The sequence below is a fragment of the Opisthocomus hoazin genome, chromosome 24 (genome assembly GCF_030867145.1).
Source record: "Opisthocomus hoazin isolate bOpiHoa1 chromosome 24, bOpiHoa1.hap1, whole genome shotgun sequence".
NCBI lineage: Eukaryota > Metazoa > Chordata > Aves > Opisthocomiformes > Opisthocomidae > Opisthocomus > Opisthocomus hoazin.
Window position 1 is genome coordinate 6,874,131 of NC_134437.1, and position 27,905 is coordinate 6,902,035.

The following is a 27,905-nucleotide window of genomic DNA, read 5'->3' on the forward strand; positions in this document are numbered from 1 at the left end:
GTTGGGACAGAGGGATCACTGGGAACACTTGGCTTGCTGCACACAGGGCAGTAGTGCTAGGTTTAAGCCCCACAGCAGCTCTTCTGTGCCTTCAAAACCTAGCCGGGCTGTACAAGGATCTGCCTGTGAAGGCAAATTAGCTCACGAAAATCAGATGTAAATTTGGGTCTTGTTGATGTGTTCTGTCCTTTTCTTGTGCAGGTGAAAAAGGAATGGGAGGAGGCAGAACACCAAGCCGTAAATCTGCCCAAGGCAGAAAGGCAGACTCTCATTCAGGTAAGAGCTGAAGGATCTGAAGAGGAAAGTTACTGGTGCTTGGCCTTTGTCTTCTCCCTAAATGAAACGAGCGGTGCTAATATTCAAAGCCAAAAGACGACTGAGCTGGAAGAACAGCTTTCCTGTTCTGTCAACAGCTGCCTTTCAGAGGAGATTGGATTCAATTGTGTGCTTTGTTCTTAAAGCTGGAGATGATCCGATACTGTGCCAGGTTCTTTCCTAAGCCCAGTACTAGGAAGCTATCTCACCCCTCAAGCATGGCGACAGCAGAGCCAAATTGTAACTTCAGACCTTTGGCCTGTTCTGCACTAACGAGTGGCCTCGCAGCCCGGTTCGGGTTGGCCCTGACTCTCTGGACGTGCGTTTCCTGTTTGGGCAGGCTTAGTGAAAACCACTTAGGCAGCAGATAAAGCTGGTTTGCTGCCAAAATGCCAATCTTCTGCCTTATGAGAAGAGTTCAGTTAGACTGTGAAGTTAATCAAGGATATTCTCAGCGTGGAATTGTTAGAGGCAGGCTCTTCTGGCAGGGACAGCTGTATGAAGGTCCCTCAAACCAATATACGACTAAGGGACTGACTCCAGCTTTTAAGCCCATTTTGGATTTTATCCTGGAACACGGTTTTCTCTCTACATTTTTTAACGTAAGCCACTGTGAGTCCAAAAGAGTTTTCCATCATCTCTGTTGAAATGTAACAAGGCTTAATGGACTTTTCTGGCTCATTTGGAGATGTTGAGTTATGACCTTTCTAATAGAACGTATAGAGATTTGATCTGAAGGAGTGCTGATGAGCAATCCCCTATGCAATACCTTTGTAAACTTTTGCTGGTTCAGGTTGATGGCTGTAGGCTGAGGGAGCTATCCTGTTCCCATATTTCAGGGGTGAGGGTAAGAGTTAATACAGTGACGTTCGTTCAGTACAGTCTGGGTCTCCCAGCGTCAACACGATCTTTGTCTGCAAGGCCACGTGCCCTCTTCAGACCTTTCAAACGGGTTGTGAAGGAACTTTGGAAGGCAGATTGTCTCTGTGGAGTTTGCAAAGATGAAATCTGCATCAGCATGTGTCCATGCCCTTCTCTCCAACTGTAAATGCCGAGGACATGCAGTGTGACAGGCGCCATTTGCTCTAAAGAGTTACGTGAGTGAGAATAGGTGACCCTGATGCATACAGCGTATTTCATGCAGCCTCCTTTCTTTGTTCCAGCACTTCCAGGCAATGGTGAAATCTCTGGAGAAAGAGGCAGCAAGTGAGAAGCAGCAGCTTGTGGAAACTCACCTGGCTCGTGTGGAAGCCATGTTGAACGATCGCCGTCGCATTGCTCTGGAGAACTACCTGGCTGCCCTGCAGGCTGACCCGCCGCGGGTGAGTTTCTTTGCGATGAGTTTTTATAGCAGGGAAGCCCTGGGTTGGGTGAAAGGTGGGAATGGCTTGGTGAGAAGACTGCCTGTGACCTAGCGGGGCAGGTTCTGGGAGCAGGTTCCCAGTAAAGCCTTCACTCTCGCGGCAGTTTGGGCTGAAGACCTCGCAGTGGGTCTCCTAATTGACTCACTTAACTTTCTGCCTGGTTAAAAAAAACCTCCAAATGGTTTAGTGTCCATAAGGCGTAGTGTTCTGAGTCAAACAGACCTAATTTAAAAAGAAAATATCTTAAGAGGTTAGTGCAGGCGATTGATCTGTCCAGTAACAAAGCTGTGAGTTGTATTGGAATCAAACGGGTTTGAACTCTTCCCGTCCTCAAATCCTGCAGCCCCACCGCATCCTGCAAGCTCTGAAGCGCTACGTTCGTGCTGAGAACAAGGACCGTCTGCACACCATCCGCCATTACCAGCACGTCCTGGCAGTCGACCCAGAAAAGGCTGCGCAGATGAAATCTCAGGTAGGAGAATGTTGCTGTCAAGGGAGGCATTGTAAGCCAGCCCTGGCTGTTGGAGACTCTAGAAGCTACGCGTCGAGTCCTCGCACTGATTTGCTGGGTGCTATAGCAACTTCTTGTGCTTGTGCAGAGATCTCCCACTCCGTGTGTGTTGCCTGTCCCCAGATAAGCTGTCCGTATGATTTTCCATGGTACTTAACTATTAAAAATTGGGGATTGAGGCACTACCACGGAACATCTCATCTTAGCCATGAACTGTTGTTTGTTGCCATGACAAGGCTGGGGGTTTACAAGTAGTTCAGTATCATTTTAGTGTTTCTTTTTATCAAGCTCCCGTGGCGTTATTTGCTGGGGACTCGGTTAGCCTTGAATAGGCTTCTCATTTTTTCCTTTGGTGAGGCTTGTTCTTCATGATGCCTGTGCTTTGGGTTTGTGGGAATTCTCTTGTGCCTCTGCAGAGTCCCTGCCTTGATTCCAAAGTATAATACACAACCTTTGCCAACCGCTTGGTCATCATTGTTAGCTGTGTTAGAAAGTCTGTTTGGATGGGTTTATTTTGAGCTGTTGCAGTGTGTTTTACTCCTGAACAGCCAGAAAGTCATTTTTGCTTCAGCTGGGTAGTGTGTGTGACTGTGCTGCTTCAAGTGGGTGTCAGACCTGGCCAGGGCGCTTGTAAGAGTAGTTGCAGATATTCCACAACGATTTTGAATTATGTTGTCATTTTTTACAACCTGCTTTTAAAATTGTTAGAGATATGTTGAAAGACCTAACTAAGATTCAGATTTAGAACGGCCTGTTGAAAGATGTCTGTAAGTGTATGTCCTTTCACGTGTTCAGAGAGGAGCAGAGAGAACTGACCGTCCAGGCACAGCTTTAGGAGCGTAGTCTGTGTTTTACCAGCCCCGGTTAGTGGCTGGCCTGCTGCTTTGAGACGTCTTTGAATTCTGTAATGCGTGAGAGAGACTCAAGAACAGAAAAGAAAGGAGAGCTGCAAAGAGACAGTGCGGTGGGGCACATCCAGTGCTGCCAGATGGAAGGAAATAGGCACTGAGGAAAAAAATGCTTTATTATTTGGTTGCGTAACCAGTAGGAGGAAGTATCACAGAATCACAGAATAGTAGGGGTTGGAAGGGACCTCTGTGGGTCATCTAGTCCAACCCCCCTGCCGAAGCAGGGTCACCTACAGCAGGCTGCACAGGACCTTGTCCAGGCGGGTCTTGGATATCTCCAGAGAAGGAGACTCCACAGCCTCCCTGGGCAGCCTGTTCCAGTGCTCCGTCACCCTCAGAGGGAAGAAGTTCTTCCTCATGTTCAGACGGAGCTTCCTGTGCCTCAGTTTGTGCCCATTGCCCCTTGTCCTGTCACTGGGCACCACTGAAAAGAGCTTGGCCCCATCCTCCTGACACCCACCCTTCAGATATTTGTAGGCATTTCTAAGGTCCCCTCACAGCCTTCTCTTCTTCAGGCTGAACAAGCCCAGTTCCCTCAACCTCTCCTTGTAGGGGAGATGCTCCAGTCCCCTCACCATCCTTGTAGCCCTCCGCTGGACTCTCTCCAGTAGCTCCTCATCTTTCTTGAACTGGGGAGCCCAGAACTGGACACAGTACTCCAGATGAGGCCTCACCAGGGCAGTGTAGAGGGGAAGGAGAACCTCCCTCGTCCTGCTGGCCACACTCTTCTTGATGCACCCCAGGATCCCACTGGCTTTCTTGGCAGCCAGGGCACACTGCTGGCTCATGGTTAACCTGTCGTCCACCAGGACACCCAGGTCCCTCTCCGCAGAGCTGCTCTCCAGCAGGTCCAGCCCAAGCCTGTACTGGTGCATGAGGTTGTTCCTCCCCAGGTGCAGGACCCTGCCCTTGCCCTTGCTGAACCTCATCAGGTTCCTCTCTGCCCAGCTTTCCAGCCTATCCAGGTCACGCTGAATGGCAGCACAGCCTTCTGGTGTATCTACCACACCTCCCAGTTTGGTGTCGTCAGCAAACTTGCTGAGGGTACATTCTAACTCTTCATCCAGGTCGTTCAGGTTTAAGAGTAAGACAGGGACTGGAGTCGGTCGCGGTCAGCTCTGGCGAGGCGTAGAGTCGTGTTGCAGGCAGTTTCCGGAAGCGAACCTCGCTCTTGGAGGTGCCTGCTCCCATGGGTTTCGTGTTGTTCCTGGGTGCGAGCGGTGTGCCGGCAGCTCTGGTCTCTCGGGGTGTCTGCCACTGGTTCTGTGGTTCTTACCAAGCTGCGCGTCCTCAGGAAGAGGTGGTAGCAGTTGCGGTGTTTACAAGCTGGTGTTTGGCTTGCGGGGCGGAATACGTGATGGTGCCTGCAGAGGCAGCTTAGCATAGCGAGCGCAGTCCGCCCTGACCCTTTGTTCTGATGCTGCCAAAGCCCGAGAGGCAGTGTGTGAACTGTGTTCTTGAGCTAAAACCGAAGCAGTCCTTAATTCCTTCTGAAGGCTGCAGTGTCAACAAATCGACATGCGAGGCGTGTGGGTGGTACAGTTCAATTTCCATTCGCTTTACTTTTCAGATGCACTTTAAGCTCCTCCATCGATTCCCTTGATTGACAAGCTGCCACATGTAAAATTAAATAGCTTTCATCCTTGCTTTTAAAGGTCAGGTGCACGTCAGACTGCAAAGCAGGTCCGTTCAACTCCTTAGCTTTTCCCAACATCTGGCCGCCCATATCAATGGTTTTCTTGGTCCGCGTGATCCCTGATTATGCAGCACCCTCTTCAGGTCAGGCTTGACTTCACCAGTGGATTTAATATGCTAGGGAAGAGCGATCTGAGGTGGCGTAGAGTTTGAAGTTATTTCTCAAATAAAGGGAGGACGCTGTTGCTGGTGGGCGGGTGTAGCGGGCGTAAGACGAATGTAATGCCACCGTTGTTCTGAAAGGCACCTTTGTTCTGAAACCAGGGTTGATAAATAATATTGTCTGCTCACTTTGCACGTATCTCTTCTGGTCGTCAGGAATGATAATCCATTTACTAAAGCACTTGCTTGTAGCTGCTGCAGGAAATAAATTATGACCGTATCTGGCACACGGGAAATACCAGTGGTAGGGTTTCCAGTGGAGAGCTGGGCACAGCAAGAGTCTGCTGAATCCTCTCTCCCACCCCCAGCCTTTCCCAAAACACTGGGCGTGCCGTGTAGAAACGGCCAGTTCCAGTGAAGCGCGACGCGTTAAGAGCATCGGTCAGAGAAATGGACCAGTGTCCCAGTCTATTGCTGGTCAGAGCAGATCCACCAGTAGTAGGTACTTTATTAAATGAGTGACGTGCCGGTAGCAGCCAAGTGACTGACAGTCTTTGCCTACTCCAACACGCCCTTGTACATTTGCAGGTGATGACACATCTCCATGTGATTGAGGAGCGGATGAATCAAAGCTTGTCTCTGCTCTACAAGGTGCCATATGTGGCTGAAGAAATCCAGGATGAGATTGGTGAGTGTCTCGGTGCGCCAGCTCCCGTGCCGCTGCGGTAGACTACAGGCTTTTCTGTCAGGTGAAGGGGGCTCCAGAAAGACTGCCAGCTCCTTTGAGGGGATGCCCTCAACAACGAGCCCTTGGGCTTAGCTTGTTTCCGAGAACTTTCGCTGTCCGTTCAAAAAAAGTCAATGACATCCAGAATAGCAAGCGCTCTCTCAAAGGGAGACGAAAAAGGTCCATAAAAATAAGCAGATGCTTTCCCGCTTTGTGGGGGTTTAATCCCATCTTGCCAAAACCTCTTGCCACATCAAACCTCTTGGCCTTTATTGGCGTGCATTTGTAGCCAACGCCTTTACTGAGAATTCCAGGTGAGCCTTCAGAGCGTTGAAGATCAGATAACTTGGCAGCCCCGAACAGTGTTCCCCTGCAGCCCTTCCTCAGCTAGGTTCAAACCATCTGCCCCTTTCTGTTCCTGCCAGGCTCCGTGCGGTCTGTGTAATATTTCCTCTTGCTCCTTTCAGATGAGCTGCTGCAGGAGCAGCGTGCGGACATGGATCAGTTCACATCCTCCATTTCTGAATCCCAGGTGGACGTGAGAGTGAGCTCGGAGGAGAGCGAAGAAATTCCCCCGGAGGGCAAACCTTTCCGTCCGTTCCAGGTGAAAACCTTCCCAGCCTTGCCTGAAAGCGAAGGTATGCGGAACTGAAAATCGGGTTCGCTGGCTTTACAGAGCGTCGGTGCTTTTCCTTAGCCGGTGTGCTCAGCTCGGTGGCGCAGAAAGCTCCGTCCCTTGGGGTGACCGAAGAGCAGAGCAGTTGCCTCAGCAGTACTCCTCAGGCTCTGCCCGTTGGAAAGAGGCATGGCTGCTAGTAATTCTCACTGAGCTGCTCTCTTGATTTTCTGAATCTTCTCTTTGCGGAAATGTTTTGTCTCTTTCCGTGTTGCAGGGAGTGTTGAATTTTTTACCGCGTGGCTTGACTCTGGAATTCACCTTCAGTCTTTAACCGAAACGCTGTCATGTAATATTAAGTCTGTGTGCTGTGACCTGCTGAAGGGTTGCAGGAACTGTTTTGCTTTTCTTTTCTTTTTTTCATTTTCAAACGTATATCTATATTTTTTTGTATTGGCGGGTGTTGACAGCTGGCGTGTGCGTGTGTGTTTATTTTGAAAATGCTTGAACAGAGTCCTGAGCTTAAAGAAAGCTGTAGACTAAAAGCTTTTCCCAGGGTCTGAGTCAGAAATCATGCGCAAGCCTTTTTTCCTTTCTCTCTTAATCTCCTTTCTCTGCTATTTTTGTTTTTGTTTTCCCTCCTGCTAGATCCTCAGCCGGATTTGTACCATCCAATGAAAAAAGGTTGGTTTTAAGCTGCTCCCTCACAGTGCTTTCGATCACTCTCCTACCTTCTCAGTGTGTTTGATAGCTTCATGTTAGTTTCATACTCACCTTTATTTTCATTTCCCCGCTCACATTTAGATCAGTAACTTTCGATTATGCTTGTTTAGACCTAGCGTTAAAGAAACGAGCTAGTCTGAGCGTCTGATTGATTGTGTATGTTCCTCCCTGATGGGCTCACAAGCTTCTCGGAGTGCGTGAAGTGGCTTCTTTGCTCTCAGGAGCTGTGGGCCTCGCAGGCTGGCTGCAGCCGTGCAGTACTTTGCATCTCTCCCTGTGTACTCGTGTTCCACACTTCTCAGAACAAACCTCGCGGTGCTGACGGTCAGTAGTCTAGAGGCTCTTCTGCCTGCTCTGGAATTGGTCCTCACCGCTCGATGACAGCACTGAACTAGGAATGAGAGCGCTGCAGCAGGCATAGGCTGTGTTTCCCAGCTAAGTGTCCTCACAGGTATTACAGAGTGCGGCTGGTCTGGGACAGATAAATTAGGAGATTCCTTCTTTGTGGTCTCCTCGGCATGGCCTTTTCCCACGTTCTCCGTTCTAGCAAAGTCCCGTGTGATTGTCCATTTCTCCTTTAGCTCATGATTTGTTCTGCAGGAACTCCCTACCTGGCTAAAAAGGGGCTGGCCTGGCCTTGAAGAGCGGCGTAGAAATGTTGGCCACAGGTGTAGTTCCCGAAGTAGAAATGGAAGGCTAATTCCAAAAATGCTCTTGCAGCGCAGTGGTCCATGTGCTATGGGTGGGGAGCAAACCCAGCATTTCAGTCTGCCTTTGGTTCCAGATACGCTGTGCAGAATCTCAGAGGAGAGCAGCGGATTTTGCTCATAACCATTTAATATGAACACAAATAGTTCTGTAACGTGGTGAAGGCCACATAGCTTGAAACTATTCTCATTACGTAGCGTTTCTCTACGAATGTAAGTCACCTTCATCCCTCTTGTGGAATAGTGTACAGCTAATTCAGTGTGCTGCCTGCTCTGGAAAGAATTGGGACAGCCTTTAGTTTGGTTTTGGTTTTTTTTTTTTTCTTTTGTGGACAACTGCTTTCTTGACTTAAAAATGATAAACAGAGGCTGGTTCTCCCCGTTTGGGTAAACGGAAGAGTTTCTGATGATTTGAGGGCAAGATTACATCCTGCACTTTTCGTTTCAGGAGGGCTGCTGGGGAGTTTGGGGTGGTTGGGTTTTTTTTGTGTGCTTGTGTGGGGTTTTTTTCCCCTGGGAAGTATATCTCAAGTGTGCCTTTGAGCTACGTCGAGCTGGGTCTGTTGTTTGGTCCAGCCCTCCGTGACAAACAGCAAAGCTCAGTGCAGCAGCTGAGCTCCCAGCCCTGGAGACTGCGCGGCGTTGGCTCCCGAGAATTGAGTAAAGCAGCCGTAGGCCAAAAGCCAACAGAGTAGTTCTCTGAAAACGGTTTGTGGCTGATCTCTCCAGAAAATCCCAATCATTGACTTCCACAATAACATGACCTGCTCTGACGGCCGTGAGAAGCCAGACTGGCAGTCTTGGCCGTGCTCGGAATCTGATTACTGGCTCCAAAGAACCGTACGGGAAAAGGGGACGCACTAAAACCCGAGATGCTGCTTTCGGGAGGAGGTGGAGTGAAACGTGCGTTGCTGTGGCATTTTCAGGCGGTAAAAGCTCGTCGCTGTAAAAACCTGCCGTGGAGCCAACTGGCCTTTTCTTGCATCTCATCGAAGAAGGCGCTGCCAACTTCAGCAGCAGTTGACAGAATGTCTTAGGCAACCTGCAAGCTCAGCAGCTTGTGGAGAGGTGCGTGCGGTCGCCGGCAAAGCGTTCGGTGCTGTGGTAATACCTCCTCGTTGGAGAGACCCCGCTGTAGGTCTGAGGCTTCGCCGTCCTCCTGCTGTTGCATTAGGGAGGCGTAGGTGTGGTGAAGGACGTTACGTTGTCCCTGCTGGTGATGGGAAGCTGGCGTTCTCCTGGCTTGCTCTGTTATGTTAGGTCTGAGTATCTTGCACTAGGCTCTTCTGTTATTGATCTGCTCTGTTTGTAAACCCTTCAGATCAAAACAGTTTATGCAGAGCAGCCGCCTTGTGTTAATTGATATTCTTCTCCGGAGCCTGTGCTAGTTTCAGCCTAGAACTGGGTGAGTGATGTTCTGGTACAAAGGCTGGTGCAGTTCTTTGCTCCTCCCGTGCCCTGGGATTTATGGTTTCTGGGCTCGTGCCAGATACGGGACATCAGCTCGTTACAGAGCCGTGCTGGGCGACCTTGAAATCCCCATTCCCGAGGCGCTTGCTGACGGGCTTGGGGTGGAAAGAACCGGGTGCTGCTGAGCGTGCGGCTCCCGGCGGGGCGGAGATGTGTGCTTCCGTCACGGGGGTCACGCTGAGGCGGTGGGGACCCGGCGTGACGTTTGCAGAAAGGAGCCGCGCGCTCACCGTTCCCGTTGTGTGTTGCCTCGGGCCTTCTCTCACAGCAGCACTTGAACAGTGTGGTATTTCTGGATTGACACCTCAGCCTGTTGTTGGCGAGTCTTGTCTGTTCCTCTCATTGCCACCTCATTTCCCCTCATTAACAGAACCCCCCCCAATCACTCGTCACTGTAGCATAGCTTATGAGCTCCCCTTCTGACACAACAGCATGAAGACAGATTAATAATCGGCGGTCGGTGCGGTTAATCACGCTAGCCATGGCAGCTCTACAGAGAGTAGGTAACGCTTCCGAGGTGTCACCGAGGGCTGACTGACGCTCCCCGCTTTCCTCTCGCGGTGCAGGTTCTGGCATGACCGAGTTGGACGGGCTGATTGGCGCTGAAGAAAAAGTGATTAACAGCAAGAACAAAGTGGATGAAAATGTGGTGAGCCCTCCACCTTTATTCTGTGACGTGAAGCCTGCCGTGGACACTAATTAATAGCGGTGGCTTGTTTCCATGCCTCCTTCCTGCTTACAGAATGTCAGCGCGTTCCTTACCCATATGGTGTGGGGGAGAGAGTTTTCTGACTGTTGCGGGCTCTTAATACTGATCAGCATCAGGAGGGTGGGAGGGTGAGGGAAGGAGACAGATCTAGATCTTTGGCGGTCTGAGCTGGAGAGGCGTCCGATTTAGTCGTGGCTTTCCCGGGTGGAGAGCCCTTGAGACGCCTTTGTTTTAGCTAGGTAGCTGCGGTCTGAGGGCACCGAACGCTGGCGGGCTCCATCTGTTGTCCTGCCTATTTTTCATGGCGAGAAAGGCCTTACAACCTCCTGAAGGCGAGTGAATCCAGTAGGTATTAGCTCCGTCTACACCGTAGAGAGTTCACTAGGTCAGAGTGGCGGCCGACTTGCCTCAGTTCCCTGGGTTTTAAATAAAAAAAAAAAAGTCAGCTTGTGAGAGTTTCCTTTTGAAATTGTTTTAAAGCCACAGGTTAGATCTTACGCGACAGAAGTGCTGTGTCCGAGGCTAGGACCTGGGTTTTCATCTGGGTCTTTAGTTGGAGGTAGTCTGGGTGGCCAGATGGTTGCAGTACTCAGGTGGCTTCAGAAGCTGGAGAACATCCCACGCTGTTGAGAGCAGGGGGAGGATGGTAGGTGGTTCGAGCCTTTGCTAGTATTTGTTAAAGGTCTCTTGTCTGCCTTCGTATTCCTTCTCCCACCGGTTTTGTACGGCTCCTTTCATAAAACGCTTCTGTGCCCGTTTTCAGGTAATTGATGAAACCCTGGATGTGAAGGAAATGATTTTCAACGCGGAGCGTGTTGGCGGGCTGGTGGACGAGCCGGTAAGTACGTGGTCACCGAGTCCAGCGATCGGCAGATGCCTGAAGCTGGATTTCGTTTCCTGCGTGTTACTGAATTCGGGGTCTGGTGCCTCGACGCTGCTCTGGGAGGTCATGGAGTACGGCCTTTCTGCCTAAAGATGTAACCAGTAAACCCACGTTAGATACTAACCTAACTAAGGGTGGGTGTCAGGAGGATGGGGCCAAGCTCTTTTCAGTGGTGCCCAGCGACAGGACAAGGGGCAATGGGCACAAACTGAGGCACAGGAAGTTCCGTCTGAACATGAGGAAGAACTTCTTCCCTCTGAGGGTGACGGAGCCCTCGCCCAGGCTGCCCAGGGAGGCTGTGGAGTCTCCTTCTCTGGAGATATTCCAGCCCCACCTGGACGCGGTGCTGTGCAGCCTGCTCTGGGTGACCCTGCTTGGGCAGGGGGTTGGACTGGGTGACCCACAGAGGTCCCTTCCAACCCCTACTATTCTGTGATTACGTAACCTGGCTCTTCCATTGGGAAAGTGTTTTGTGGGATAGGACAGCGGTGTGGGCCGGTGCCTGTCCAGAATGCCCAAGCTGGGAAGCAACTTTGTGGTCATTATTCCGCTGGTGAAATATTTAGAAGTGAAATATTTGCGCTGTCTAGTGTAATCGGTCGTGTCTTGATACCACAGACGGTTGAAGACCTTACCGGTGGCCACCTCTTAGGTTTGCGTTTAGCAGTGCCTGTCCCGCGTCGCTCTTCCTCTACCCGCTCCGTTGTTTTCGTCCCTCCAGGACAACGACAGCTCCCTGCGCGATGACTTCAGTTTCAGCAGCAGCGCCCTTATCGGTCTGTTGGTGATTGCCGTTGCCATAGCTACCGTCGTAGTCATCAGCTTGGTGATGCTGAGGAAGAGGCAGTACGGGACCATCAGCCATGGGATTGTGGAGGTGAGAAACAGCTCCTGCTCCGTAACTGAGGATGGAAATAGTCGGCGTTGAATCACGTCGTGTGTTGGGGGTGAAGATGGCAGGAGCTGCCAAGCCGTGGAGGGCTCTGCTCCTAGCTAGGTGGGACTGGCCCAGGCTGCCCAGGGAGGTTGTGGAGTCTCCTTCTCTGGAGATATTCCAGACCCGCCTGGACGAGGTCCTGTGCAGCCTGCTCTGGGTGACCCTGCTTCGGCAGGGGGTTGGACGAGATGACCCACAGAGGTCCCTGCCAACCCCAACCATTCTGTGATTCTGTGACTTAACTCTGCAGATGCCAACATCTTGGTTGCTTATTTATTAGTATGCAGGTGTTGGTCGTCAGCCTGCCGTGCTGGGACCCGTCACTGCACAGCGGCGTTCGCTTATCACGAGGATTTCAATCAGGCTTCCCCGTCTGGGTCAGGATAGGATTTAGCAGTAAATGAGCTTTTCAGGCGGTATCTTTAGCAGGAGAGTAAGTCGGTCAGTCTGCAGCGATTCGTCCTCCCAACTCAGGTAACGCTCGGCCGGACGCCGAGGAGGTGTTCCTTCTTCCTTCGGCTCCCAGCGTGCACGTTTCTGGTGACAACTTAATGGAGTCTGGAGAAAGTGGCTTTTCCCCTTTGCCGGGCCAATGGGTAAAATTGTACCGGCCTGCTGATGGGAGAAGCAGGTTCCCAGTTTGTAACATCAGCTAAGTTCTTCAGATATTTGTGGAGAGCATCCCCAAAGAGCCAAGGGCAGGCAGGGGGTGTTAGCACCCAAACGAGGAACTCCCTGAAGCGAATCCTTTTCTTGTGGCTTACCTTTTTTTCCCAATTTACTGCTTGCCGCGATATCTACCCAGCGTTTGTCTGTTGGTTGTTGTTACTGTGAAATAAGGCCTGCAAGTCCCTCCTTTGACCAGTATTCATCTGGCTTTTCTAAAGGTTGACCCGATGCTTACCCCAGAAGAGCGGCATCTGAGCAAGATGCAAAACCACGGCTACGAGAACCCCACTTACAAATACCTGGAGCAGATGCAGATATAGGAGAGGTGAAGATACGACAGCCCTGGCCGGGAAAGGAGCAGGGCAGAGGGCCAAAGTGGTCCAGCGTTTTGGATCAACTACTGACCAACAGTTGCTTCGAGAGGACTTCATCTTACATTCAGAACTCCTGGATCATTAAGACTATAATTACTACTGTAGAGTTGCAATTTCCATTCTTTTAAATGGGTGAAGAAATGATAATATAACAATATGATATATAAATCTCCTTAAATGGGAAAAATGGATCTATTGCAGATATTTGACTGAGATGTAGTTTTCCTTTTTTTTTTTTTAGTAATCTGAACAATACCAGTTCCGTTGTACTGTTGTCTGATACAAGCTCTATATATATAAAATGGGAAATGTTGATTTTTATTTCTGATAGACCACCTGTATATTGAGGGTCACTTGTGCCAGCCCGCCTTGTAAAAAAGGAGACAGTTGTGGCTCTTCAGTCATTTTGGCTTTTATATATAAAGCAGTATTCTGTTTTCCTTTTTTTTTCTTTTTTTTTTTTTTTTTAAATGAATTTCGCCGGGAGTTGCGAAGAGATTAATTTAGGGATAGGGACTATGACAGCATAAGCAAGGAAGCAATTGGGAATGGGAACTAACAAAAATCCTTATAACGAGAAAAAAAAAGAAAAAGAGAAAAAAAAAAAAAAAAGCAAAATCCCCCCATCCTCATCTGCCAGTGGTGTGCACCCTGCTGCTTAGCAGTGTGGGCTCTAGGAATCCAGGCTCCCTGGAGGCAAGGAGTTAAAAGGCTTCTAGCATCTCTGTTCATAGTTATTCTAGTGGAATGTTAGAACATGGTTTGTGCATACTGGGGTCTGCACATTCCCCTTCCAGATTCAGTTCTGCTCTAGAGTTGGAAAGCTCCTGGTATTGAATTTAAATCCTCCGTTCTGAACCAGTTTCCTTCAGTACTCACCTGGCATTAACAGCCCCCCTCTTGCTACTGCTTCCTAACTTCCCCCAGCTCTCCTGCCTCGCCAGCGCGGTAAGTAGTTGAGGGACGTGGGTTTGTGAGCCTTTGCATCTCTTTCGGTGGTGTCGGGCCGTAGGCACGGCGTGGGGTGTTTGCCCAGAAATGACAAATCACTGCAATCATCAGTACCTGGGGAGCTGAGGAGCGTGGCGTCCGCTTTAACTGGGGTGATGACACCAGCAGGTCGCTTGCTGGGGCGAAGAGAGGGGTCGGTTGGGAAAGGGGTGCTGCCCGCGTGAAGGGAAATTGGATGCAGAGGCCCCGAGAAGAACAAAAGGGGTGTTGTTCCACTCACCGTCATGTCTTCGTCATGCTTGTATAGTTGGTGTTAATGCTCACGGCTTTTTTAAATCTGGAGGTTCTGGTAACCTGTGGTGTATTTTTTCTATTTTCCCTGTGACTTTATTTTTTTCTTCCCCCTTCCGTGTCTCTTCCCACTATGCACAGATTTACCTGCAAACTCCTTAGTGTGGTCTGTGGGGAATGTACAAAGTTTAAACACATCAATAAACACTTTAACTTCCAGATGGTCTCTTCTCTTTATTCACGGGCTCGCGGAAGTTTCGCTCTCCTCCCGCCATGCCCTCCCCAAACCCACAGAGACCCTTTCCCCGCCGTTTTGCCCACCTCTGCTTCGGTGACAGGGAGTGTGCTGGCACTGAGAATTTACAGCCATGCCCAGAGGCTTTTGTGGGACTTCCAAATGCTGCTGTTTGGGGCCTGGCCGGCTTGGAGCGAGTGGCAAAAAGCAAGCGGTTCCTGCCGCTCGGCCATCCGCCTCGCGCTGCCCCGCGAGCCGTAGGAACGGGTCCAGCTGGTGGGGGAGCGGGTTTGGGTGGCGTGGCGGCTGCACTCAGAAATAACTGAACTGTTTGGTGTCATTTTCTCTTCCAGGGCACCTAAAACAAACGGGCTGTAGAGCTGACGGCTGTCTCTGCTGCCATATATCGTTCCTCGTCTGTTTTCCTGCTTTGAAGTGTGACCCCGAAGGCAGATTCCTCCTCTCTCGCATCTCAGAGAAACGACCAAGAGTCACCGCTGCTTGAACGCCGTTTTGGGAGGCCGAGGGACAGAATGGATCTTCCCACGCGCTGACCGGAGCGGTTCCCCGTAGGTCTGATGAAGAGCAGGGAGAGGAGGTAGGAGGAAATGGGAAACGATCGCGTGTCCTGCTTCTCCTTGGTTCCACCGGAGCTTCCGTGCTCTGGTTGAATTATTCAGACTCTGCAGGAAAGAACAGATGCTGTCCTAGAAAACGCCGGCTGTTGGCTTGTCACAACTACTTGGGAGAGAGTTTTGATTTTTAAACTGTAGATTTAAGTCAAACGATGCCAGAGCGTATCTTCAGTCCGAAGCTGTTGCTTGGACTGCACCCTCAGGTAGGGTGAGCTGCAAGAGCAACAAATGACAGAGGCTGTGGAGTGAATTCCGGAATTGAATCTGGGTATTAGATTTTTCCTTCGATAAATTCTGTTAGTCCTACAAAATAAATACGTCAGGCTGGAAGCTAAGTCTATTAGTTACATGCGTTGGCGCAGGCTGCCAAGCGCTCGCGATCGATTCTTTATGATGGATTTTGACTGCGGCTCCTGAAAAGTAATGTTTAGAAGTGTTCGCGTGGAGATCGGTGCTCAGACGTGTCCCAGGTGTCAGCCGTGCGGAGGAAGGGCTGATGTCCCAGCAGAGAGGGGCGAAAAATGTGATTTTAAAAAGTAGTAGTGCTCTGTTTACCTTTTAAGAGGAGCAGCATAGGGCCAGGAGGAAGACCTTTTTTACAGGACATAGTAGCAGGTAACTGCCGTCCCCTTGAGAAGGTCCACGTTAGCCAACCCTGCGGCTTGGCAGGGACTCTTCCAGCTGTATCTTAAATTTCTGGGGAGGCGATGCCAGGACGGAGGCTGGTTGTCCTGCAGTCCTGTTTTGTGGCTACTCATCATCCCATGGGCTCTGTGCCGTGGATTCACCTTCTACTGGGAGAAACAAATACAAACTTAAATTGTTTTGGAATTCTCTCCGGGGAAAGCCTACTTCTCGAGTGTCTGAGAGGTGCCTTTTTGTTCTGCTCACGCTGGGTGAGGAAGGTGCAGTTGTGACTGAGTTGGATTGAATATCCCTGCTGGGTTGTGTCGTAACAATTTAGCGCGTCCTCCTGCAAGGTCTCCGAGATGAAGGGGTGTGCTGAGTTCAAAATGTAGGAAAATTCCAGTCTGAGTGGTGCCAGGGTGGATTTTTGTGTTGTGTTTTTTTTTTTTTTTAGCTGACAGCACAGCTGCTTCAGAGAAAGTGGGTTTGAAGGCTTCCTGAGCAGAGGGAGGGTGGCTGCTTCGTGCTGGTGCTCCCCGAGGAGCTGCTGGGAAGCCTACCCGGTGCTGACCACCTTCTGGAGCTGGGCTTGGTGGCCCTAGGGCATGCCTTGAAACGTGCAGCAAGGAGAGGCAGCGCTCGAAGTGATCTAGTTAAGCAGAGGTGTTAAACTGCTTTTGTCTCTGCCTGGGTTTTTCTCTGTGTTTGCCAGGGCCTCCGGTTTCTGCAGCAGAGGCTGGCACCGCGCGATCGAACGCAAGGTGAGCGATAACCGTTTGCTGCGGCGTGGCAGGGAGTAATCCTGCAGCTGGTGGAGAAATGTGGGTTGGAAGGGACTGCTGGAGGGCATCTCGCCCAACAACTCCTGCGCTGAAGTCAGAGCAGGTCGCTGTGCGGGTGAACCGAACGCTGCTGCGGCTCCGCTTCCCCTCTGCGTGGGTTTTGGGGCGTGAAAAGCTCGGTGAATTATTATAGGAGGTCTTTAAAGTCTAAAGGTGAATTCCTGCTCCATCATAACAGTCCTTTTATCCTTCCACTGGGCAAATGTACTTGTTTCTGGGCAGCTTTTTTTCCGGGGATGCAGTCCTTGCGATGCTGAAGGCTACTTTGGTGTCATTTGAGCAAGGTGAGGGTCCTGATAGTTGCTTTTTTTGGTGTAATGGGATAATCTGCTCTGCAGGCTGCGAGATTTCATCTTATCCTGTGGAGAGGCAGTTGTGGACGTCCATTTTCAACAGGCAATGCTCCTCACGCAGCATCTTTGGAGAACAGCTCGTTGCCACGTGAGTAGTTCCATGCTGGAAAAGAAATCAACTGCGGGCAAAGCGACGGTCTGGCTGCGTGGTTTTGCTGGGCTGAATTTTGCCTTGAACTCTCGCTGGCGACGCGAGCTTGGGGTGAGTCAGCGGAGCTCAGTCCAGCTACTGAGAAGCAGAGCCAGGCTGGGACTATCCCGGGGCAGCGTTTGGACCGAGCGCTGGGGTACCACGGCTGTTCAATGTGATGATCTCTGGGAAGATGATGATGTGTTTTGTGCCTTTCTCTGATTATTTCTTTGCTCACTGCTGTCTCCTCGTTTTGAAGGGTGAATACCAGGAACATCACAGAGTACGCTGCTGCGCTTCGTCATGAGGCATCCTTCGTTTTTCAGGATGATGAGCCAAGAACTACACACCACAGATGAGGAAAAACGGAGAAGTCCTTGTATTTTAGCTTCAGGCTGATTTGCTTAAGTTTATTTTTCAAAAAAGAAGAGAACGCTTGAATTTCCTGTGACCCAAAATCATTAGTGGAGTTGGTTCTTCCCCAGAAATCTGTTTTGGTATCCAGCAGCGTGCTCCAAATTGGGTATCATGTGCATCAGGTTTATGTATTTTATGAGGAACTTAGACATTGGCTTCTGTTGAGATGTTCCAGTGTTCTCTGCTTTTTTAGACTGGATGATCAATCAGTAAGGGATGGGGTTGAGGCCACCCAGCAACGCACTACTTCAGTGGTATGCTTGAAACATCTTTATGAAGAAGGGCAGAAGCTTCAGCATGGAAATTATGATTTTTTTTTTTGCCACGAAGGACTTAGAATTTGGCTCACGTGAAAGATTCAGAGGTCTGTGGCTGATAAAGCACAGGACCATACAAGGCTCTGGTGTTTAAATTTTCTTGTGCTGAAATGGCAGTAGCACATCCTCATGGTTATGTATTTAGATGTATGATGGGGGGGCTGTGTGTACTGCTTGGTGGTTTACTGGGTCGAGCTGAATAAAAATGCAGGACTTGGTCTCTTTTTTTGGTGGTGGGGGGTGCCTTTTTTTTTTTAATGTGTAAACTCTAGGGGAGGGGGGGGCTGCAATTTTTCTTTTTACCATAATAAACGTCAGGCTGGAACCTATCTCATGCGTTTTGGTTTTTTGGCTTGGGGGGGACTTTGGGGGTGGACTTTTTAATTATTATTGTGGTTTTTAAAGAGTAAAAGAAAGAAAATAAAGAATGAAAAAAAATAAAGAATAAAAGAAAATGAAAGTAAAAAGAAAATAAAAAGTAAAATAAAAAGAAAAAAAGAAAGAAAATAATAAGAGAAAAGAAAAGAAAGACAATAAAAATACAGAAGAAAAAAAATTTTTCTTTTTCTTTATTTTCTTTTAAATTATTTTAGGGCTGTTATGTTTGTGTTTTACGTAAACAGACTTGGAGTTGGTAGTTCCTTGTAGAGAGGTGTATGCCTTCATCTGTATCCTTATGTAGTTCTTCACCTGAACTGCATGAGGTGAAAGGCAACAAGCAATTGGTAGAAGTCATCTTTTATTCTGAAGCTTCTCCACTTACTTACACCTGTTACCTGTTGAAGCACAAGAGGAAGCACACAGCACTTAGACTAAAACAGAGAACACAGAATAAAAGCTTGCTGTCAAAACATGCACAGACTTGAATTCTTCTTTGCCCCCCGGAGAGCCAACAAAATGTCATGTTTATGCTGCCTGAGAGACACTGCGGGCTCCAGCCTGGTCCAAAATAGGTAGAAAACAAGTTTATAGCAGGAATCAAGTAAGATGTGAGCTCACACAGGGCTCAGGTCCTGGGCTCAAGTGATACCTCATCATTTAGTTAATTAAGCAGACTGCTACAGATGGGGCTCCAGGGGCTAAGCTGTAAAAGAACATCTCCATTCCTTTGTCTTTTTGCCATTTAAATCTCAAATTTACCTGTGCTTTGCTACAGAACAACATCAGCAAGCTTCAACTGTCGCTGCAGATGTGCAGGATAATGTAGTGTTCCTTCAGCCAGTAAGAAAAAACCAGCAGCTGAGCTTCTTCCGTTGTCCTTCCGTTGTCCTTCCTTGGATACACTGGGAAAAGCAAGGCAGACGCACGGCTTTAGGCCAACTGTCTTCTCTGGGTGCATCTTCCAAGGGCTTCTGCAATACAGAAAGTTGTTGCAGTGTTGTCTTAAAGCAGAACGACAGCACAGAGAAAAAACCCCCAAAAAAGTTCTCCTAACCTCAGTGCCCCCAAAAACCCTACTGGTCAGATACAGAAGAATACAAAATCAGTTTGTCCAAGACAAATATTTTAATTTTTAAGCTAAGCTAAGCTAAACCAGTTGCAGTGTACAAAGGGTTTAAGAATAAAACTTCTCATTTTTGAGACAAGCTGTAGTTAAGACCCTGGCAGCTCCTGCAAGCCGTTGGCTTGAGCGGTGCCGCTGCGTCTCCAGGGAGCTCTTCCAGACCGGTTCAGGGGCTGGGTGGGTTTTGTCCGTTGGGTTGCAGCTAGGATCTCCCAGGGAGGATGAAAGAGAGCAGCACTCTGTCCATCTGCCGCTAGCCCACAAGGAAAAAAGACACAACAAAACCCCAAAATCCAACAAAGCAGATAATTTCCACCGTCGCTTCTCAGTGACGGCACTCACCCGGTGATGGAGCAGTTGAAGTGGCACAGGGAGCAGTTGAAGTGGCACAGGGAGCAGTGGTGGCACTTCATAGGCGGGTGGTCAGCAACAGATGTCTCATGACTATGCTGCAAATCAAATAAAAATTACAAGTTATGTGATAGATTCACAAATAAAAACTGTCTTTCTACTAAGCTCACACAACAGAGCAGGTGCTTACAGACGTTTTATTTTCCAACAGTGTCTTCCTGGGTCTAGAGAAATGAGGGGCAATGACAGGCGCCGGGGGAGGCGAGCTGGGAGCTGAGAGGCAATGGCTGTTCTTTCATCCTTGCAGCACAAGTTAGGGAAAACAGCTCATAAAAGCTATTCCAGTTTTTGAGCCGGCATTAACGGCTCGCGCTGCGTTTCCCGAGCAGCACTGGCAGCTCATGGCTTCATCCAGGTATTTCATGCCCACGCCACAGTATCAACACAGGGGTGTTTCCACCCAGCACATGCAATCTAACCAGCTTCTAGCAAAGTCCTAACAATAACACTGAGCATTTCAAACAACCTTTCTTTATATTTATACCCAACCTCACACCTCAGCACGTGCAAGAAGCCAGAAGACCAAGCCAGAAGACCAAGCCAGAAGCCGCAGAGAGATAAACCTGACTGCTAGCGCAGCTGGGAACTCCGAGTCCAACCTCAGGTTTGCTCGGCACAAAGAGGACAAAACGTTTCCCAGATTTTAGCAGTTTCACACCTGTCATTTTCTAAGTTTTAAGGAAAACAGTAGGACAGGTAATTACAAACTCGTTGGCCTCAGCTTCGCTATATGGAAATGTTGAAAGCGCTTACCCCCGCTATCGGTGCACACATCTGTTCTCTGGCTGCCTACAGTGTTTTGGTGCCTGAATCTTCACAGCATCAAAACTCCAACTGCGGAGCAGTAGCTGGGGAAAGCTGGCGAGGCTCCGTCTCACCAACGTTCCTCCTACGCCGATCCACGTGCAGCAGAGGTCTCCTGAGGAGTGACGAGGGCGCGGACTTACCTGAAGCCACCGAAGAAAACAACCTTCTCTCAGCAAGATGGTGACCTGGGAGCTTCTTGGGTGACCAACAGGGCTGTACTGGTCCAGCGTCAGCGGTGCTTCCCAGGGGGGGAGAAGGATGCTCGCGTTCAGAATGCCAACAGAAGCAGCACAAGCCGGGCATCTGGCACAACCAGGTAGCTCGAGACCGGTCTTGGCAGGTAGACACAATGCGTGAAGCTCACCATGTCCTGTAAGGCAAGCAGATATTACTAACCAGAAGTATAATGTATATATATAAAATATATATAATAAATCTGGGGTGCATTAAGAGGAGTGTGGCCAGCAGGTCGAGGGAGGTTCTCCTCCCTCTCTACTCTGCCCTCGCTAAAACTGCTAAAAACTGTTCCTTGCAGGGCGCTGGTACCGCACGCAGCCTTGCCTGTGAGTTCTGGATGAGGTTCGAGCGATGCGTGCTTACAGAGGATGTGTAAGCACGTGCTGCTCACGGCTGTTATTTAAATCACTTGAACTAATAGACAAGAAGTGCACTAGGATTAAAAAAAAAAAAGTTCTGGAAGAGGAAAGTGACCTTGGAAATCCAGTTGTCCTCTGAACAGCAATTGCACAAAGTTTGGCAACTAAATTCACTCACTGAACTGAAACAGCAGATTTCAGTGGTGCTTAACGTGCTCATTTCGACCCCTCTTCACACCATGAATCTCCAGCAGGTCTCTCGGCCAGAGGCAGCTTTGCGTAGCGACGCTGGGAACCGAGAGCCCGCGGAGCACATCGGCTCCTCCAGCAGCACCTTTCCGCGCGGTCCCAGCGAGCTTCTCCTCCCTCCAGCCGTGGCGAGGGGGAACCCCGAATCGCACCTTGCATTCGCCAGCTGCTCTACCGAGGGCTGTCACGGCCAGTTCCTCCCAGCTAAAAGCCTGTCCCTGACAGCAGAGGGTTTGGGAAAAGGGGAAAAACCTTAATCTTCCCTTCCAGCAGCCTCCTTACAGCCCTTAACCACTCACCGACTGAAATCTGGCAGCACGAGGGTCCCTGTTCCTTCCAAACGCTGCAGGGTGCACGTGCTCCGGGTAGCTCAACCCATTCCCCGAGTCCGATTGCGCAGCACAGACTATTTGCCATTAAAAACGCCGGTCTAAGTGTTTCTTTAAGCTAATAGACAGGAAACAAAGATTAAAATTCCAATAATATTACCTTAGTTCCTGGCCGGCGTGGTACGGTGCAGTTAGATCAGCACTGGAGGGGCACATCCACCTTGCTGGAAGAGAGCGCTTCGGGTGAAAGTCTTTTTATAGAGGGTATCGATTCCACGGGTGGGCTAGCTAGGAACTGCTCCACCAACGCGATCCCAGCCACAATAATCTCATTTTTTCTCTCTACTCCATTGACCCAGCAAACATTAGCCCTATCTCAGATATGGGGCTCCTCTATAGCCCAGCTACATGGCCACTGATTTCACATGCCCCATTCGAAGAAACCCTGCTGCGTTGGCTTTAGGCTCAGTGTGGTCCCACGAATCTTGTTAGCACACACAGAGCTAGGTCATCACAGAATCACATCACGGTCAGGGTTGGAAGGGACCTCTGTGGGTCACCCAGTCCAACCCCCTGCCCAAGCAGGGTCACCCAGAGCAGCCTGCACAGCACCGCGTCCAGGCGGGTCTTGAATATCTCCAGAGAAGGAGACTCCACAGCCTCCCTGGGCAGCCTGGGCCAGGGCTCCATCACCCTCAGAGGGAAGAAGTTCTTCCTCCTGTTCAGCTGGAACTTCCTGTGCCTCAGTTTGTGCCCATTGCCCCTTGTCCTGTCGCTGGGCACCCCTGAAAAGAGTCTGTCCCCGTCCTCCTGACACCCACCCTGCAGATATTTAGAGGCATTTCTAAGGTCCCCTGTCAGCCTTCTCTTCTCCAGGCTGAACAAGCCCAGCTCCCTCAGCCTCTCCTCGTAGGAGAGATGCTCCAGTCCCCTCATCATCCTCGTAGCCCTCCGCTCGACTCTCTCCAGTTGCTCTTACTTGCATTTATTCGAGGAAGGAAGAAACATCCCCACTGAAGACCTAAATTTTAAGTAGCGAAAACCTCAGTAAGGAAGGGGTTCAGCATCACCTAGATACCACCAGGGCACGAAAAAACAGGAAAAAAATTAGTATTAGTCAATCAAAGGGGAAAGGGGTTTTTTTTTTCCCCTTTCTTTTCAATCAAAGTGTGGTACCTGGGGTTATAACCTATGCACTAAGCTTCCCGTTAATGGCAGCTAGTCTATAACGAGTTGACCGAATGACCCCGCTGCGAGTCCCAGGAGGGTTATTAATAACCACCGCACATCACCTCCACAGAGCACACTTGAAGCTCTCACTCCCATGCGGGGGATCCACATCAGCCCGAGTTAATGGCCATCTGCCCCACCAGATCCTGGAGAAGCCATTTGTCCTGAGTGCCAGCCTGCTTTACAGCCCCAAGTAATGTCCCTCTGGCTGTGTGTTCAACACGGGAGCCCAAAACGCTGCACTCGCCTCGGTCTCTTCGCTCCTCAAGGTTGTTTTCTTGAGAGCCACCAGCAGCACGAAGCGTCGGTCTCCTCCCAGCCCTGCTCCCAACGGAGGAAATAAAACAAAATACGAAGTGTTCACTCTTCCAGGCACCTCCTGCGGGGCCGGGAATTGCGACCGCCTTGCGCCAGTGAGGTTTTTTCCTTTTCTCCTAAGATTTGCTAGAGTTTTTGGCGTCATGCACACCAGCAGTGATATGTTCAGATGGAGCTGTCGCTTGCTATCATAGGGGAGGATGGCAAAGGTATTAAGAAATAACACCACCAACGCTGGTTGTGCTGCCCTGTTCACCTAGCCCAGCCCTTACCGAAGGGCACGGCGCGAGGGTTCGAAGCGTTGTTGATGACCTTTCCATCCCTTCACTAACCCTGCTTAACGACGTCTTCTGAAGCCGCTTTTTGATCTTGATGGAGGGAAGCCTCTCCCCGCGCTACTCTGCTGCAAACCAGACGAAGGACCCAAGGAGAAGCAAAACCCCTCACAGCCCTAGACGCCAAGAGCGCAAAGCAGACACCGAGAAATGAAAGCTTCTGTTTCTGCCTCCGCATCGGTAGCGACCGGCTCCAGAGAGGGAATAAAGCTGTCAGAGGACAAGAAAAACCACCCCCTCTGCACAGCCCGGCTCTCGGGGACTCACCGGGATTATCCATGCGCCCGACCCGGACCGGCTGAAGACATCGTCTTGCTTCAAGGGTCCTCTCCAAGCTGAAACCTGCCCGGCAAACACCCCATCTCCCAGGCACGCCAACACCTCTCGCGCGGAGGCTGCCTCATCTATCTAGCTCATCCTCTCGGATTCTGATCGAAAACACTCGAGAGAGCAGCGAAACGCCGGTGCCAACGGGGAAAACCCCCATCCCTGCCATCTGTGTCCACCCACCCCTTTCTCCAGGCGGATTTGGCCGCGTTAAATCACGCTCTGAAATTTCATTCACCTCCCCCCAAAACCCTTCCGAAGCCAGACATCGCCTTAACCGTGCTTTCAATCTCAAGGCGTTGCATTCAGGAGATCCACCGTGATGGTTTGTTGAAGTACTTTATTGGTGATCACGTGTACTCTGTGCATGTCAAGCTTTGTACAAAAACCCCTCCGTTGACACCAGAGCGAGCGGCAGCCACCGGCGGCTTTGAACGCTGGTTCGGCTCCCTTCTGCAGAAGCAGAAGCAAAAACAACGTTAAAAAAAAAATATATATATATAGACAAATTGGCCACACTGGTTAGACTCCAGCAGCAAACCAGTCCTGCCGTTCACAGCCCGAGCTGCAGCACGGAAAATTAAAAACTCCCTCCCGGACGAGCCTGGTTTGCTCCGGCTACCGTGAAAAGGAACGCGTGGGAAAGGCTTTGCTTCTCCCGCCGCGCTCAGCCTTCGGGGTCCTGCCTCCCAGTTCTGACTCTCCACCATCAAGTGCCGGCGTAGTTTATCCAGACTAATTAAAAAACCTCGTCTCAAGAGCTCGAAGCCGGCGGGGAAGCAGTTTCCGTGCCCGCCGCCGCCTCACTTGTCGTCCGAGCCGCTCTCCGGCAGCAGGGCGCTGCTGGAGCTCTTGTTGCCTCTGCGGATGCACACGCCGCAGTCCAGCTCCACGTCCATGTCCCCAAATTTCAGCTGGCAGGACTCGTTGCAGCTGCGGGAGGGACAGCGGCGCGTGTCAGGAATTTACGGGCGGCCAGAGCTGTCGGTTCACCCCAGCCCGCTCGGGAAGGCTGCTGAGGACCATCTGCTCTGGGGTGGCACCGAGCCCATCCGTTCCCACCAAGCCATGGACCAGCCCATGCTTGGACATGCATAGACACCCGCTTTTCTTATCCCACGATACGCCAGCGGCTGCATTTCCCAGGGTAGCGTTGGGTCTAGGTATTGCTCGTGGTCATCCCAGCTCGTGCACGGTGCCGGGACCCCCCCAGGACCCCTCTCCCTCACGTACCAGCGAGACGCGGCGGAGTTTGCTGCCAAGACGGCGAGAGCTCCCACGTAGTGCCAGCAGAAGCACATGGTGAGGAACGTGAAGTTGCTGCGGTCGGTCTGATCCCAGCCCAGTCCTCCCCACGGAGGGGACAGCACAAACCCGATCTGGTCACGGATGGAAGAGATGTCGGGCGTCAGTGCATCCCTCCTCCCTCTTCCCCCTGATTTTAGCCGTGCTGCTGCCGCTGACTACGGGGCTAGAGGCACAGCCATCCCAAGTAACACCTGGCCCACTGCCCCCGGCACCCCCAGGCATTCTTGCCTGCCCAGGCTGACGCAGGGGTGCGTTTCGGGGGGAGAGGGGTGCTCTGCGGACAAGCCTCAGGGCTCGCCGTGCAGCCCGGCATCCCCAGAAAAAGCCAACAGCCCAAAGGCTGCGTTGCCAGGCTGCGTGTTTCTCCCTAAACCCAGAGCTGGGTGATTACGTGAGAGATTTCCAGGTATTTCCAGCTGCTTGGAACAAACAGAAGAAGAAATTGAACCTAATAAAAAAGCCACGATTGTGGTTTGCCACCCTTGTGGGAGTCCAATTTCCCTTTCGACCCCAGATTTGTCCGTGCTGCATAAATTACCTGTGCACATCTCCATGCTGACAGCTCTGGCACTAAGCCTCATTTTCTCCTCTTATTTACCAAGAAATTCCACCCAGCTGACAAGTTTATCCCCAAGAAACGTGCCGTAAAGGGCAGCGCAGCCCTCCCCTCCGCTTGCCCTCCTGGGTGCAAAGCCCACGGCTCGGAGGAGACCGCCGGCGACACACTGACCTGCCAGAGCCAAGAGCCCTGGAGGAGGAAGGAGCTGGTCCTGACGGTCTCCAGGATGACGTGGTCTCGGATGAACACCTCCAGGAGGGCGCAGAGGGCTCCAGCAAAGATAGCCACGGCCAGCAAGGAATGGAGGTGGAGGTCCAGCAGAGCGTTGCTGTAGTCGTTGAAACAGAAGAGCAAACCTGCCAAGAGCCACGCTGCGTTAGAAGAGGATGCTCTGGGATTTCTTTGTTTTTAAAAAAATTAAAATATCTGAAAACTGAGACCGTGCTCCAGGTCTTGCTATGAGCTGCCTGGTGGGAAGAGCAGACAGCAAAGAACACGCTGTCAGCAGCTTCGCTGTGCCAGGACACGCAGCCCCCAGCGCCGGGGTCTGCTCTGCCCGCGGAACAGCCCCGCAGCTGCTGGGATCCCTGTGCCCCATCCAGGTCCCTAGGGAGGAGCACAGCAACGGGGACCTTCGGCTCAGAAGATGGCGGGGAGGTTTCCACCAGGGTTTGTCCATCCGTGCATTCAACCAAGGTGGGGGATGACACCTTTTTGTGACACTGCAGAGAGCCAGCTGCTTGTCACCAGGAGAAGCACACATCCCTCGGACCTTGTGCAGCCCCTGGGCACCCGGGACATCCAGCCATGGCCGGATTCATATTTGGAGAGGAACAGGGAGGAACTTCAGCACGCAGGCAGTGCCATCGTGCACCCGCACAGCACCTCCCCAGCATCAAAACAGCCCGGGGATGTGGGGCTGCCGCGCACCAGTGACCCTCCCAGTGCTCCCCCCAACCCCTACTCCATCCTCTCCCAGGCAACCACATCTGATTCACCTTCAACGAACAGAGCCACGGCCAGCGAGAGCCGATCCAAGCCAAGCGGCAGCTTGAGCGGGGAGTGCGAGACGACGTCCACGATGCCGGAGAGGAGGAAGAAGAGGTACATGGTGGTGTAGTGCCAGTGGGTGAGGTCCGTCCAGCTGTGCGTCTTGGGGCTGTACAGCTGCAGGTGGGGACCAGCGGGAATAAACTGCTCGATGAGTATCCCTGGGCAGAGAGCGGAAAGGACCACCTTGCAGGAAACCTTTCTTTGCAATGGTGAAGTCGCAGTGGCATTTTCCCATCAGGGTGCGTGCCACCAGCACGTCCCCAAGCCCTCCCACACCATCTGCAAGCAGCCCCAGCCCCGTGGGAGACGGTGGCTGCAGTGCCAGTAGCTGTTAGGGCAGACACTCATCATCGTCTCTTACCTGCTAGAGCAAAGAAAGCTTTGACCGCCCCTTCGAAGACTTCCGCACGCTGGACCCCGTATCTTGGCTGGCTCTCGGCATTGGGTTTCTGCCTGAGATACTTCAGGGGGTACCGCACAGACCACCAGAGACCAAAAATGAAGAAGAAGGTGCCCCGGAGGGCACTGCCGAGGAAGCTCGTTGGCATCGGGCTGGCTTGCTGGACCTGCAAGGACAAACAGTGCTGGGCACTGACCCAAAGTGTCCCCAAGGGAGGTGGCAGGCTGCTTGCTTGCTCGGTGTCCCCGAGGAGACGCATCCCAACAGAGTGGGTGGGCGCAGCTCTCCCATCAGCTGCGAACAGGTCATGCCAGAGATGGGACATCACCACGGAGAAGATGCCACCATGCATATACATATATATGTATGAGGTTGCAGGCATATAATCATCAGGACTTCATCGTGCCAGAGAAAAATATATTAGCGCCAAGAAGGCGTAGCAGCTATGTGCTTTTAGGAGAGGAGCCATAACAAAGTTTTTTTTCTAATAAAAAGCAACATGACAATTATTTCCTTGGAACACAAGCTCCCTCCAAGCTAGATAATTACCAGGGCATGAATCCAGCCAGCGCGCTCAGCAGCTCCAGCCAGCCAAGGCTTTGCTGGGAGGAGGGGGAGGCAACACAGGAACCACTATCATTTCAAAATCTGTTTCCCTGTTTTCATTTCATCTCCAGTAGGAAGAGCTCAAAGACTAAAGGCGTGAAAATCACCTCCATGCTGAGCCGGACCAAAGCCACCGAGTAGCAGCAGGGATGGAGAGGAGCAGAAGTACGGCAGAGCGACCGGCTGCCACGGCCAAAGTCACATCCTACAAAGTATTTAAGCCCATATTCAAATTGTTGAAAAAAACCCAGAGCAGCAAGCACAGAAAGGAGTAAGTGATGACCTAAATGCTTATAGGAGAGAGCCTGCCTCGGGATGGTCTTGCTTCCTCCAGCAAGACCTCTCTCTTTGCTCTCTGTACCCAT

The 27,905-nt window shown here is 51.0% G+C and overlaps 3 protein-coding genes across 6 annotated transcripts in view; 1 reads left to right on the forward strand and 2 right to left on the reverse strand.

Annotated features, from left to right (window-relative positions):
- Window positions 1–14,171, forward strand: part of APLP2 (amyloid beta precursor like protein 2) — a 50,700-nt gene extending 36,529 nt beyond the window's left edge. For 2 of the 4 annotated variants that reach the window (XM_075442568.1, XM_075442571.1), the window contains 10 exons: window positions 202–276; window positions 1,479–1,637; window positions 2,023–2,151; window positions 5,484–5,583; window positions 6,090–6,260; window positions 6,887–6,922; window positions 9,705–9,787; window positions 10,611–10,685; window positions 11,452–11,607; window positions 12,555–14,171. In XM_075442568.1, the coding sequence (XP_075298683.1) occupies window positions 202–276; window positions 1,479–1,637; window positions 2,023–2,151; window positions 5,484–5,583; window positions 6,090–6,260; window positions 6,887–6,922; window positions 9,705–9,787; window positions 10,611–10,685; window positions 11,452–11,607; window positions 12,555–12,656 (1,086 nt within the window). In that variant the 3' untranslated portion in view covers window positions 12,657–14,171. The remainder of the gene's footprint in view (window positions 1–201; window positions 277–1,478; window positions 1,638–2,022; window positions 2,152–5,483; window positions 5,584–6,089; window positions 6,261–6,886; window positions 6,923–9,704; window positions 9,788–10,610; window positions 10,686–11,451; window positions 11,608–12,554) is intronic. The other 2 variants (XM_075442569.1, XM_075442570.1) reach the window with 2 other exon arrangements.
- A 3,916-nt stretch (window positions 14,172–18,087) lies between these two features.
- Window positions 18,088–24,324, reverse strand: LOC142364062 (uncharacterized). The gene is made up of 11 exons (XM_075442427.1): window positions 24,134–24,324; window positions 23,998–24,067; window positions 23,555–23,629; window positions 21,375–21,522; window positions 20,371–20,600; window positions 19,355–19,461; window positions 18,742–18,860; window positions 18,649–18,658; window positions 18,371–18,447; window positions 18,276–18,284; window positions 18,088–18,203 (listed from the first exon to the last, which is right to left on the reverse strand). Exons 1-11 carry the CDS (start codon window positions 24,322–24,324, stop codon window positions 18,088–18,090), a joined length of 1,152 nt encoding a protein of 383 aa, XP_075298542.1.
- Window positions 24,013–27,905, reverse strand: TMEM45B (transmembrane protein 45B). Its single transcript, XM_009945569.2, has 6 exons — window positions 27,846–27,905; window positions 26,896–27,118; window positions 26,480–26,692; window positions 25,653–25,837; window positions 24,848–24,993; window positions 24,013–24,547 (listed from the first exon to the last, which is right to left on the reverse strand). Exons 1-6 carry the CDS (start codon window positions 27,903–27,905, stop codon window positions 24,418–24,420), a joined length of 957 nt encoding a protein of 318 aa, XP_009943871.2. The 3' UTR covers window positions 24,013–24,417.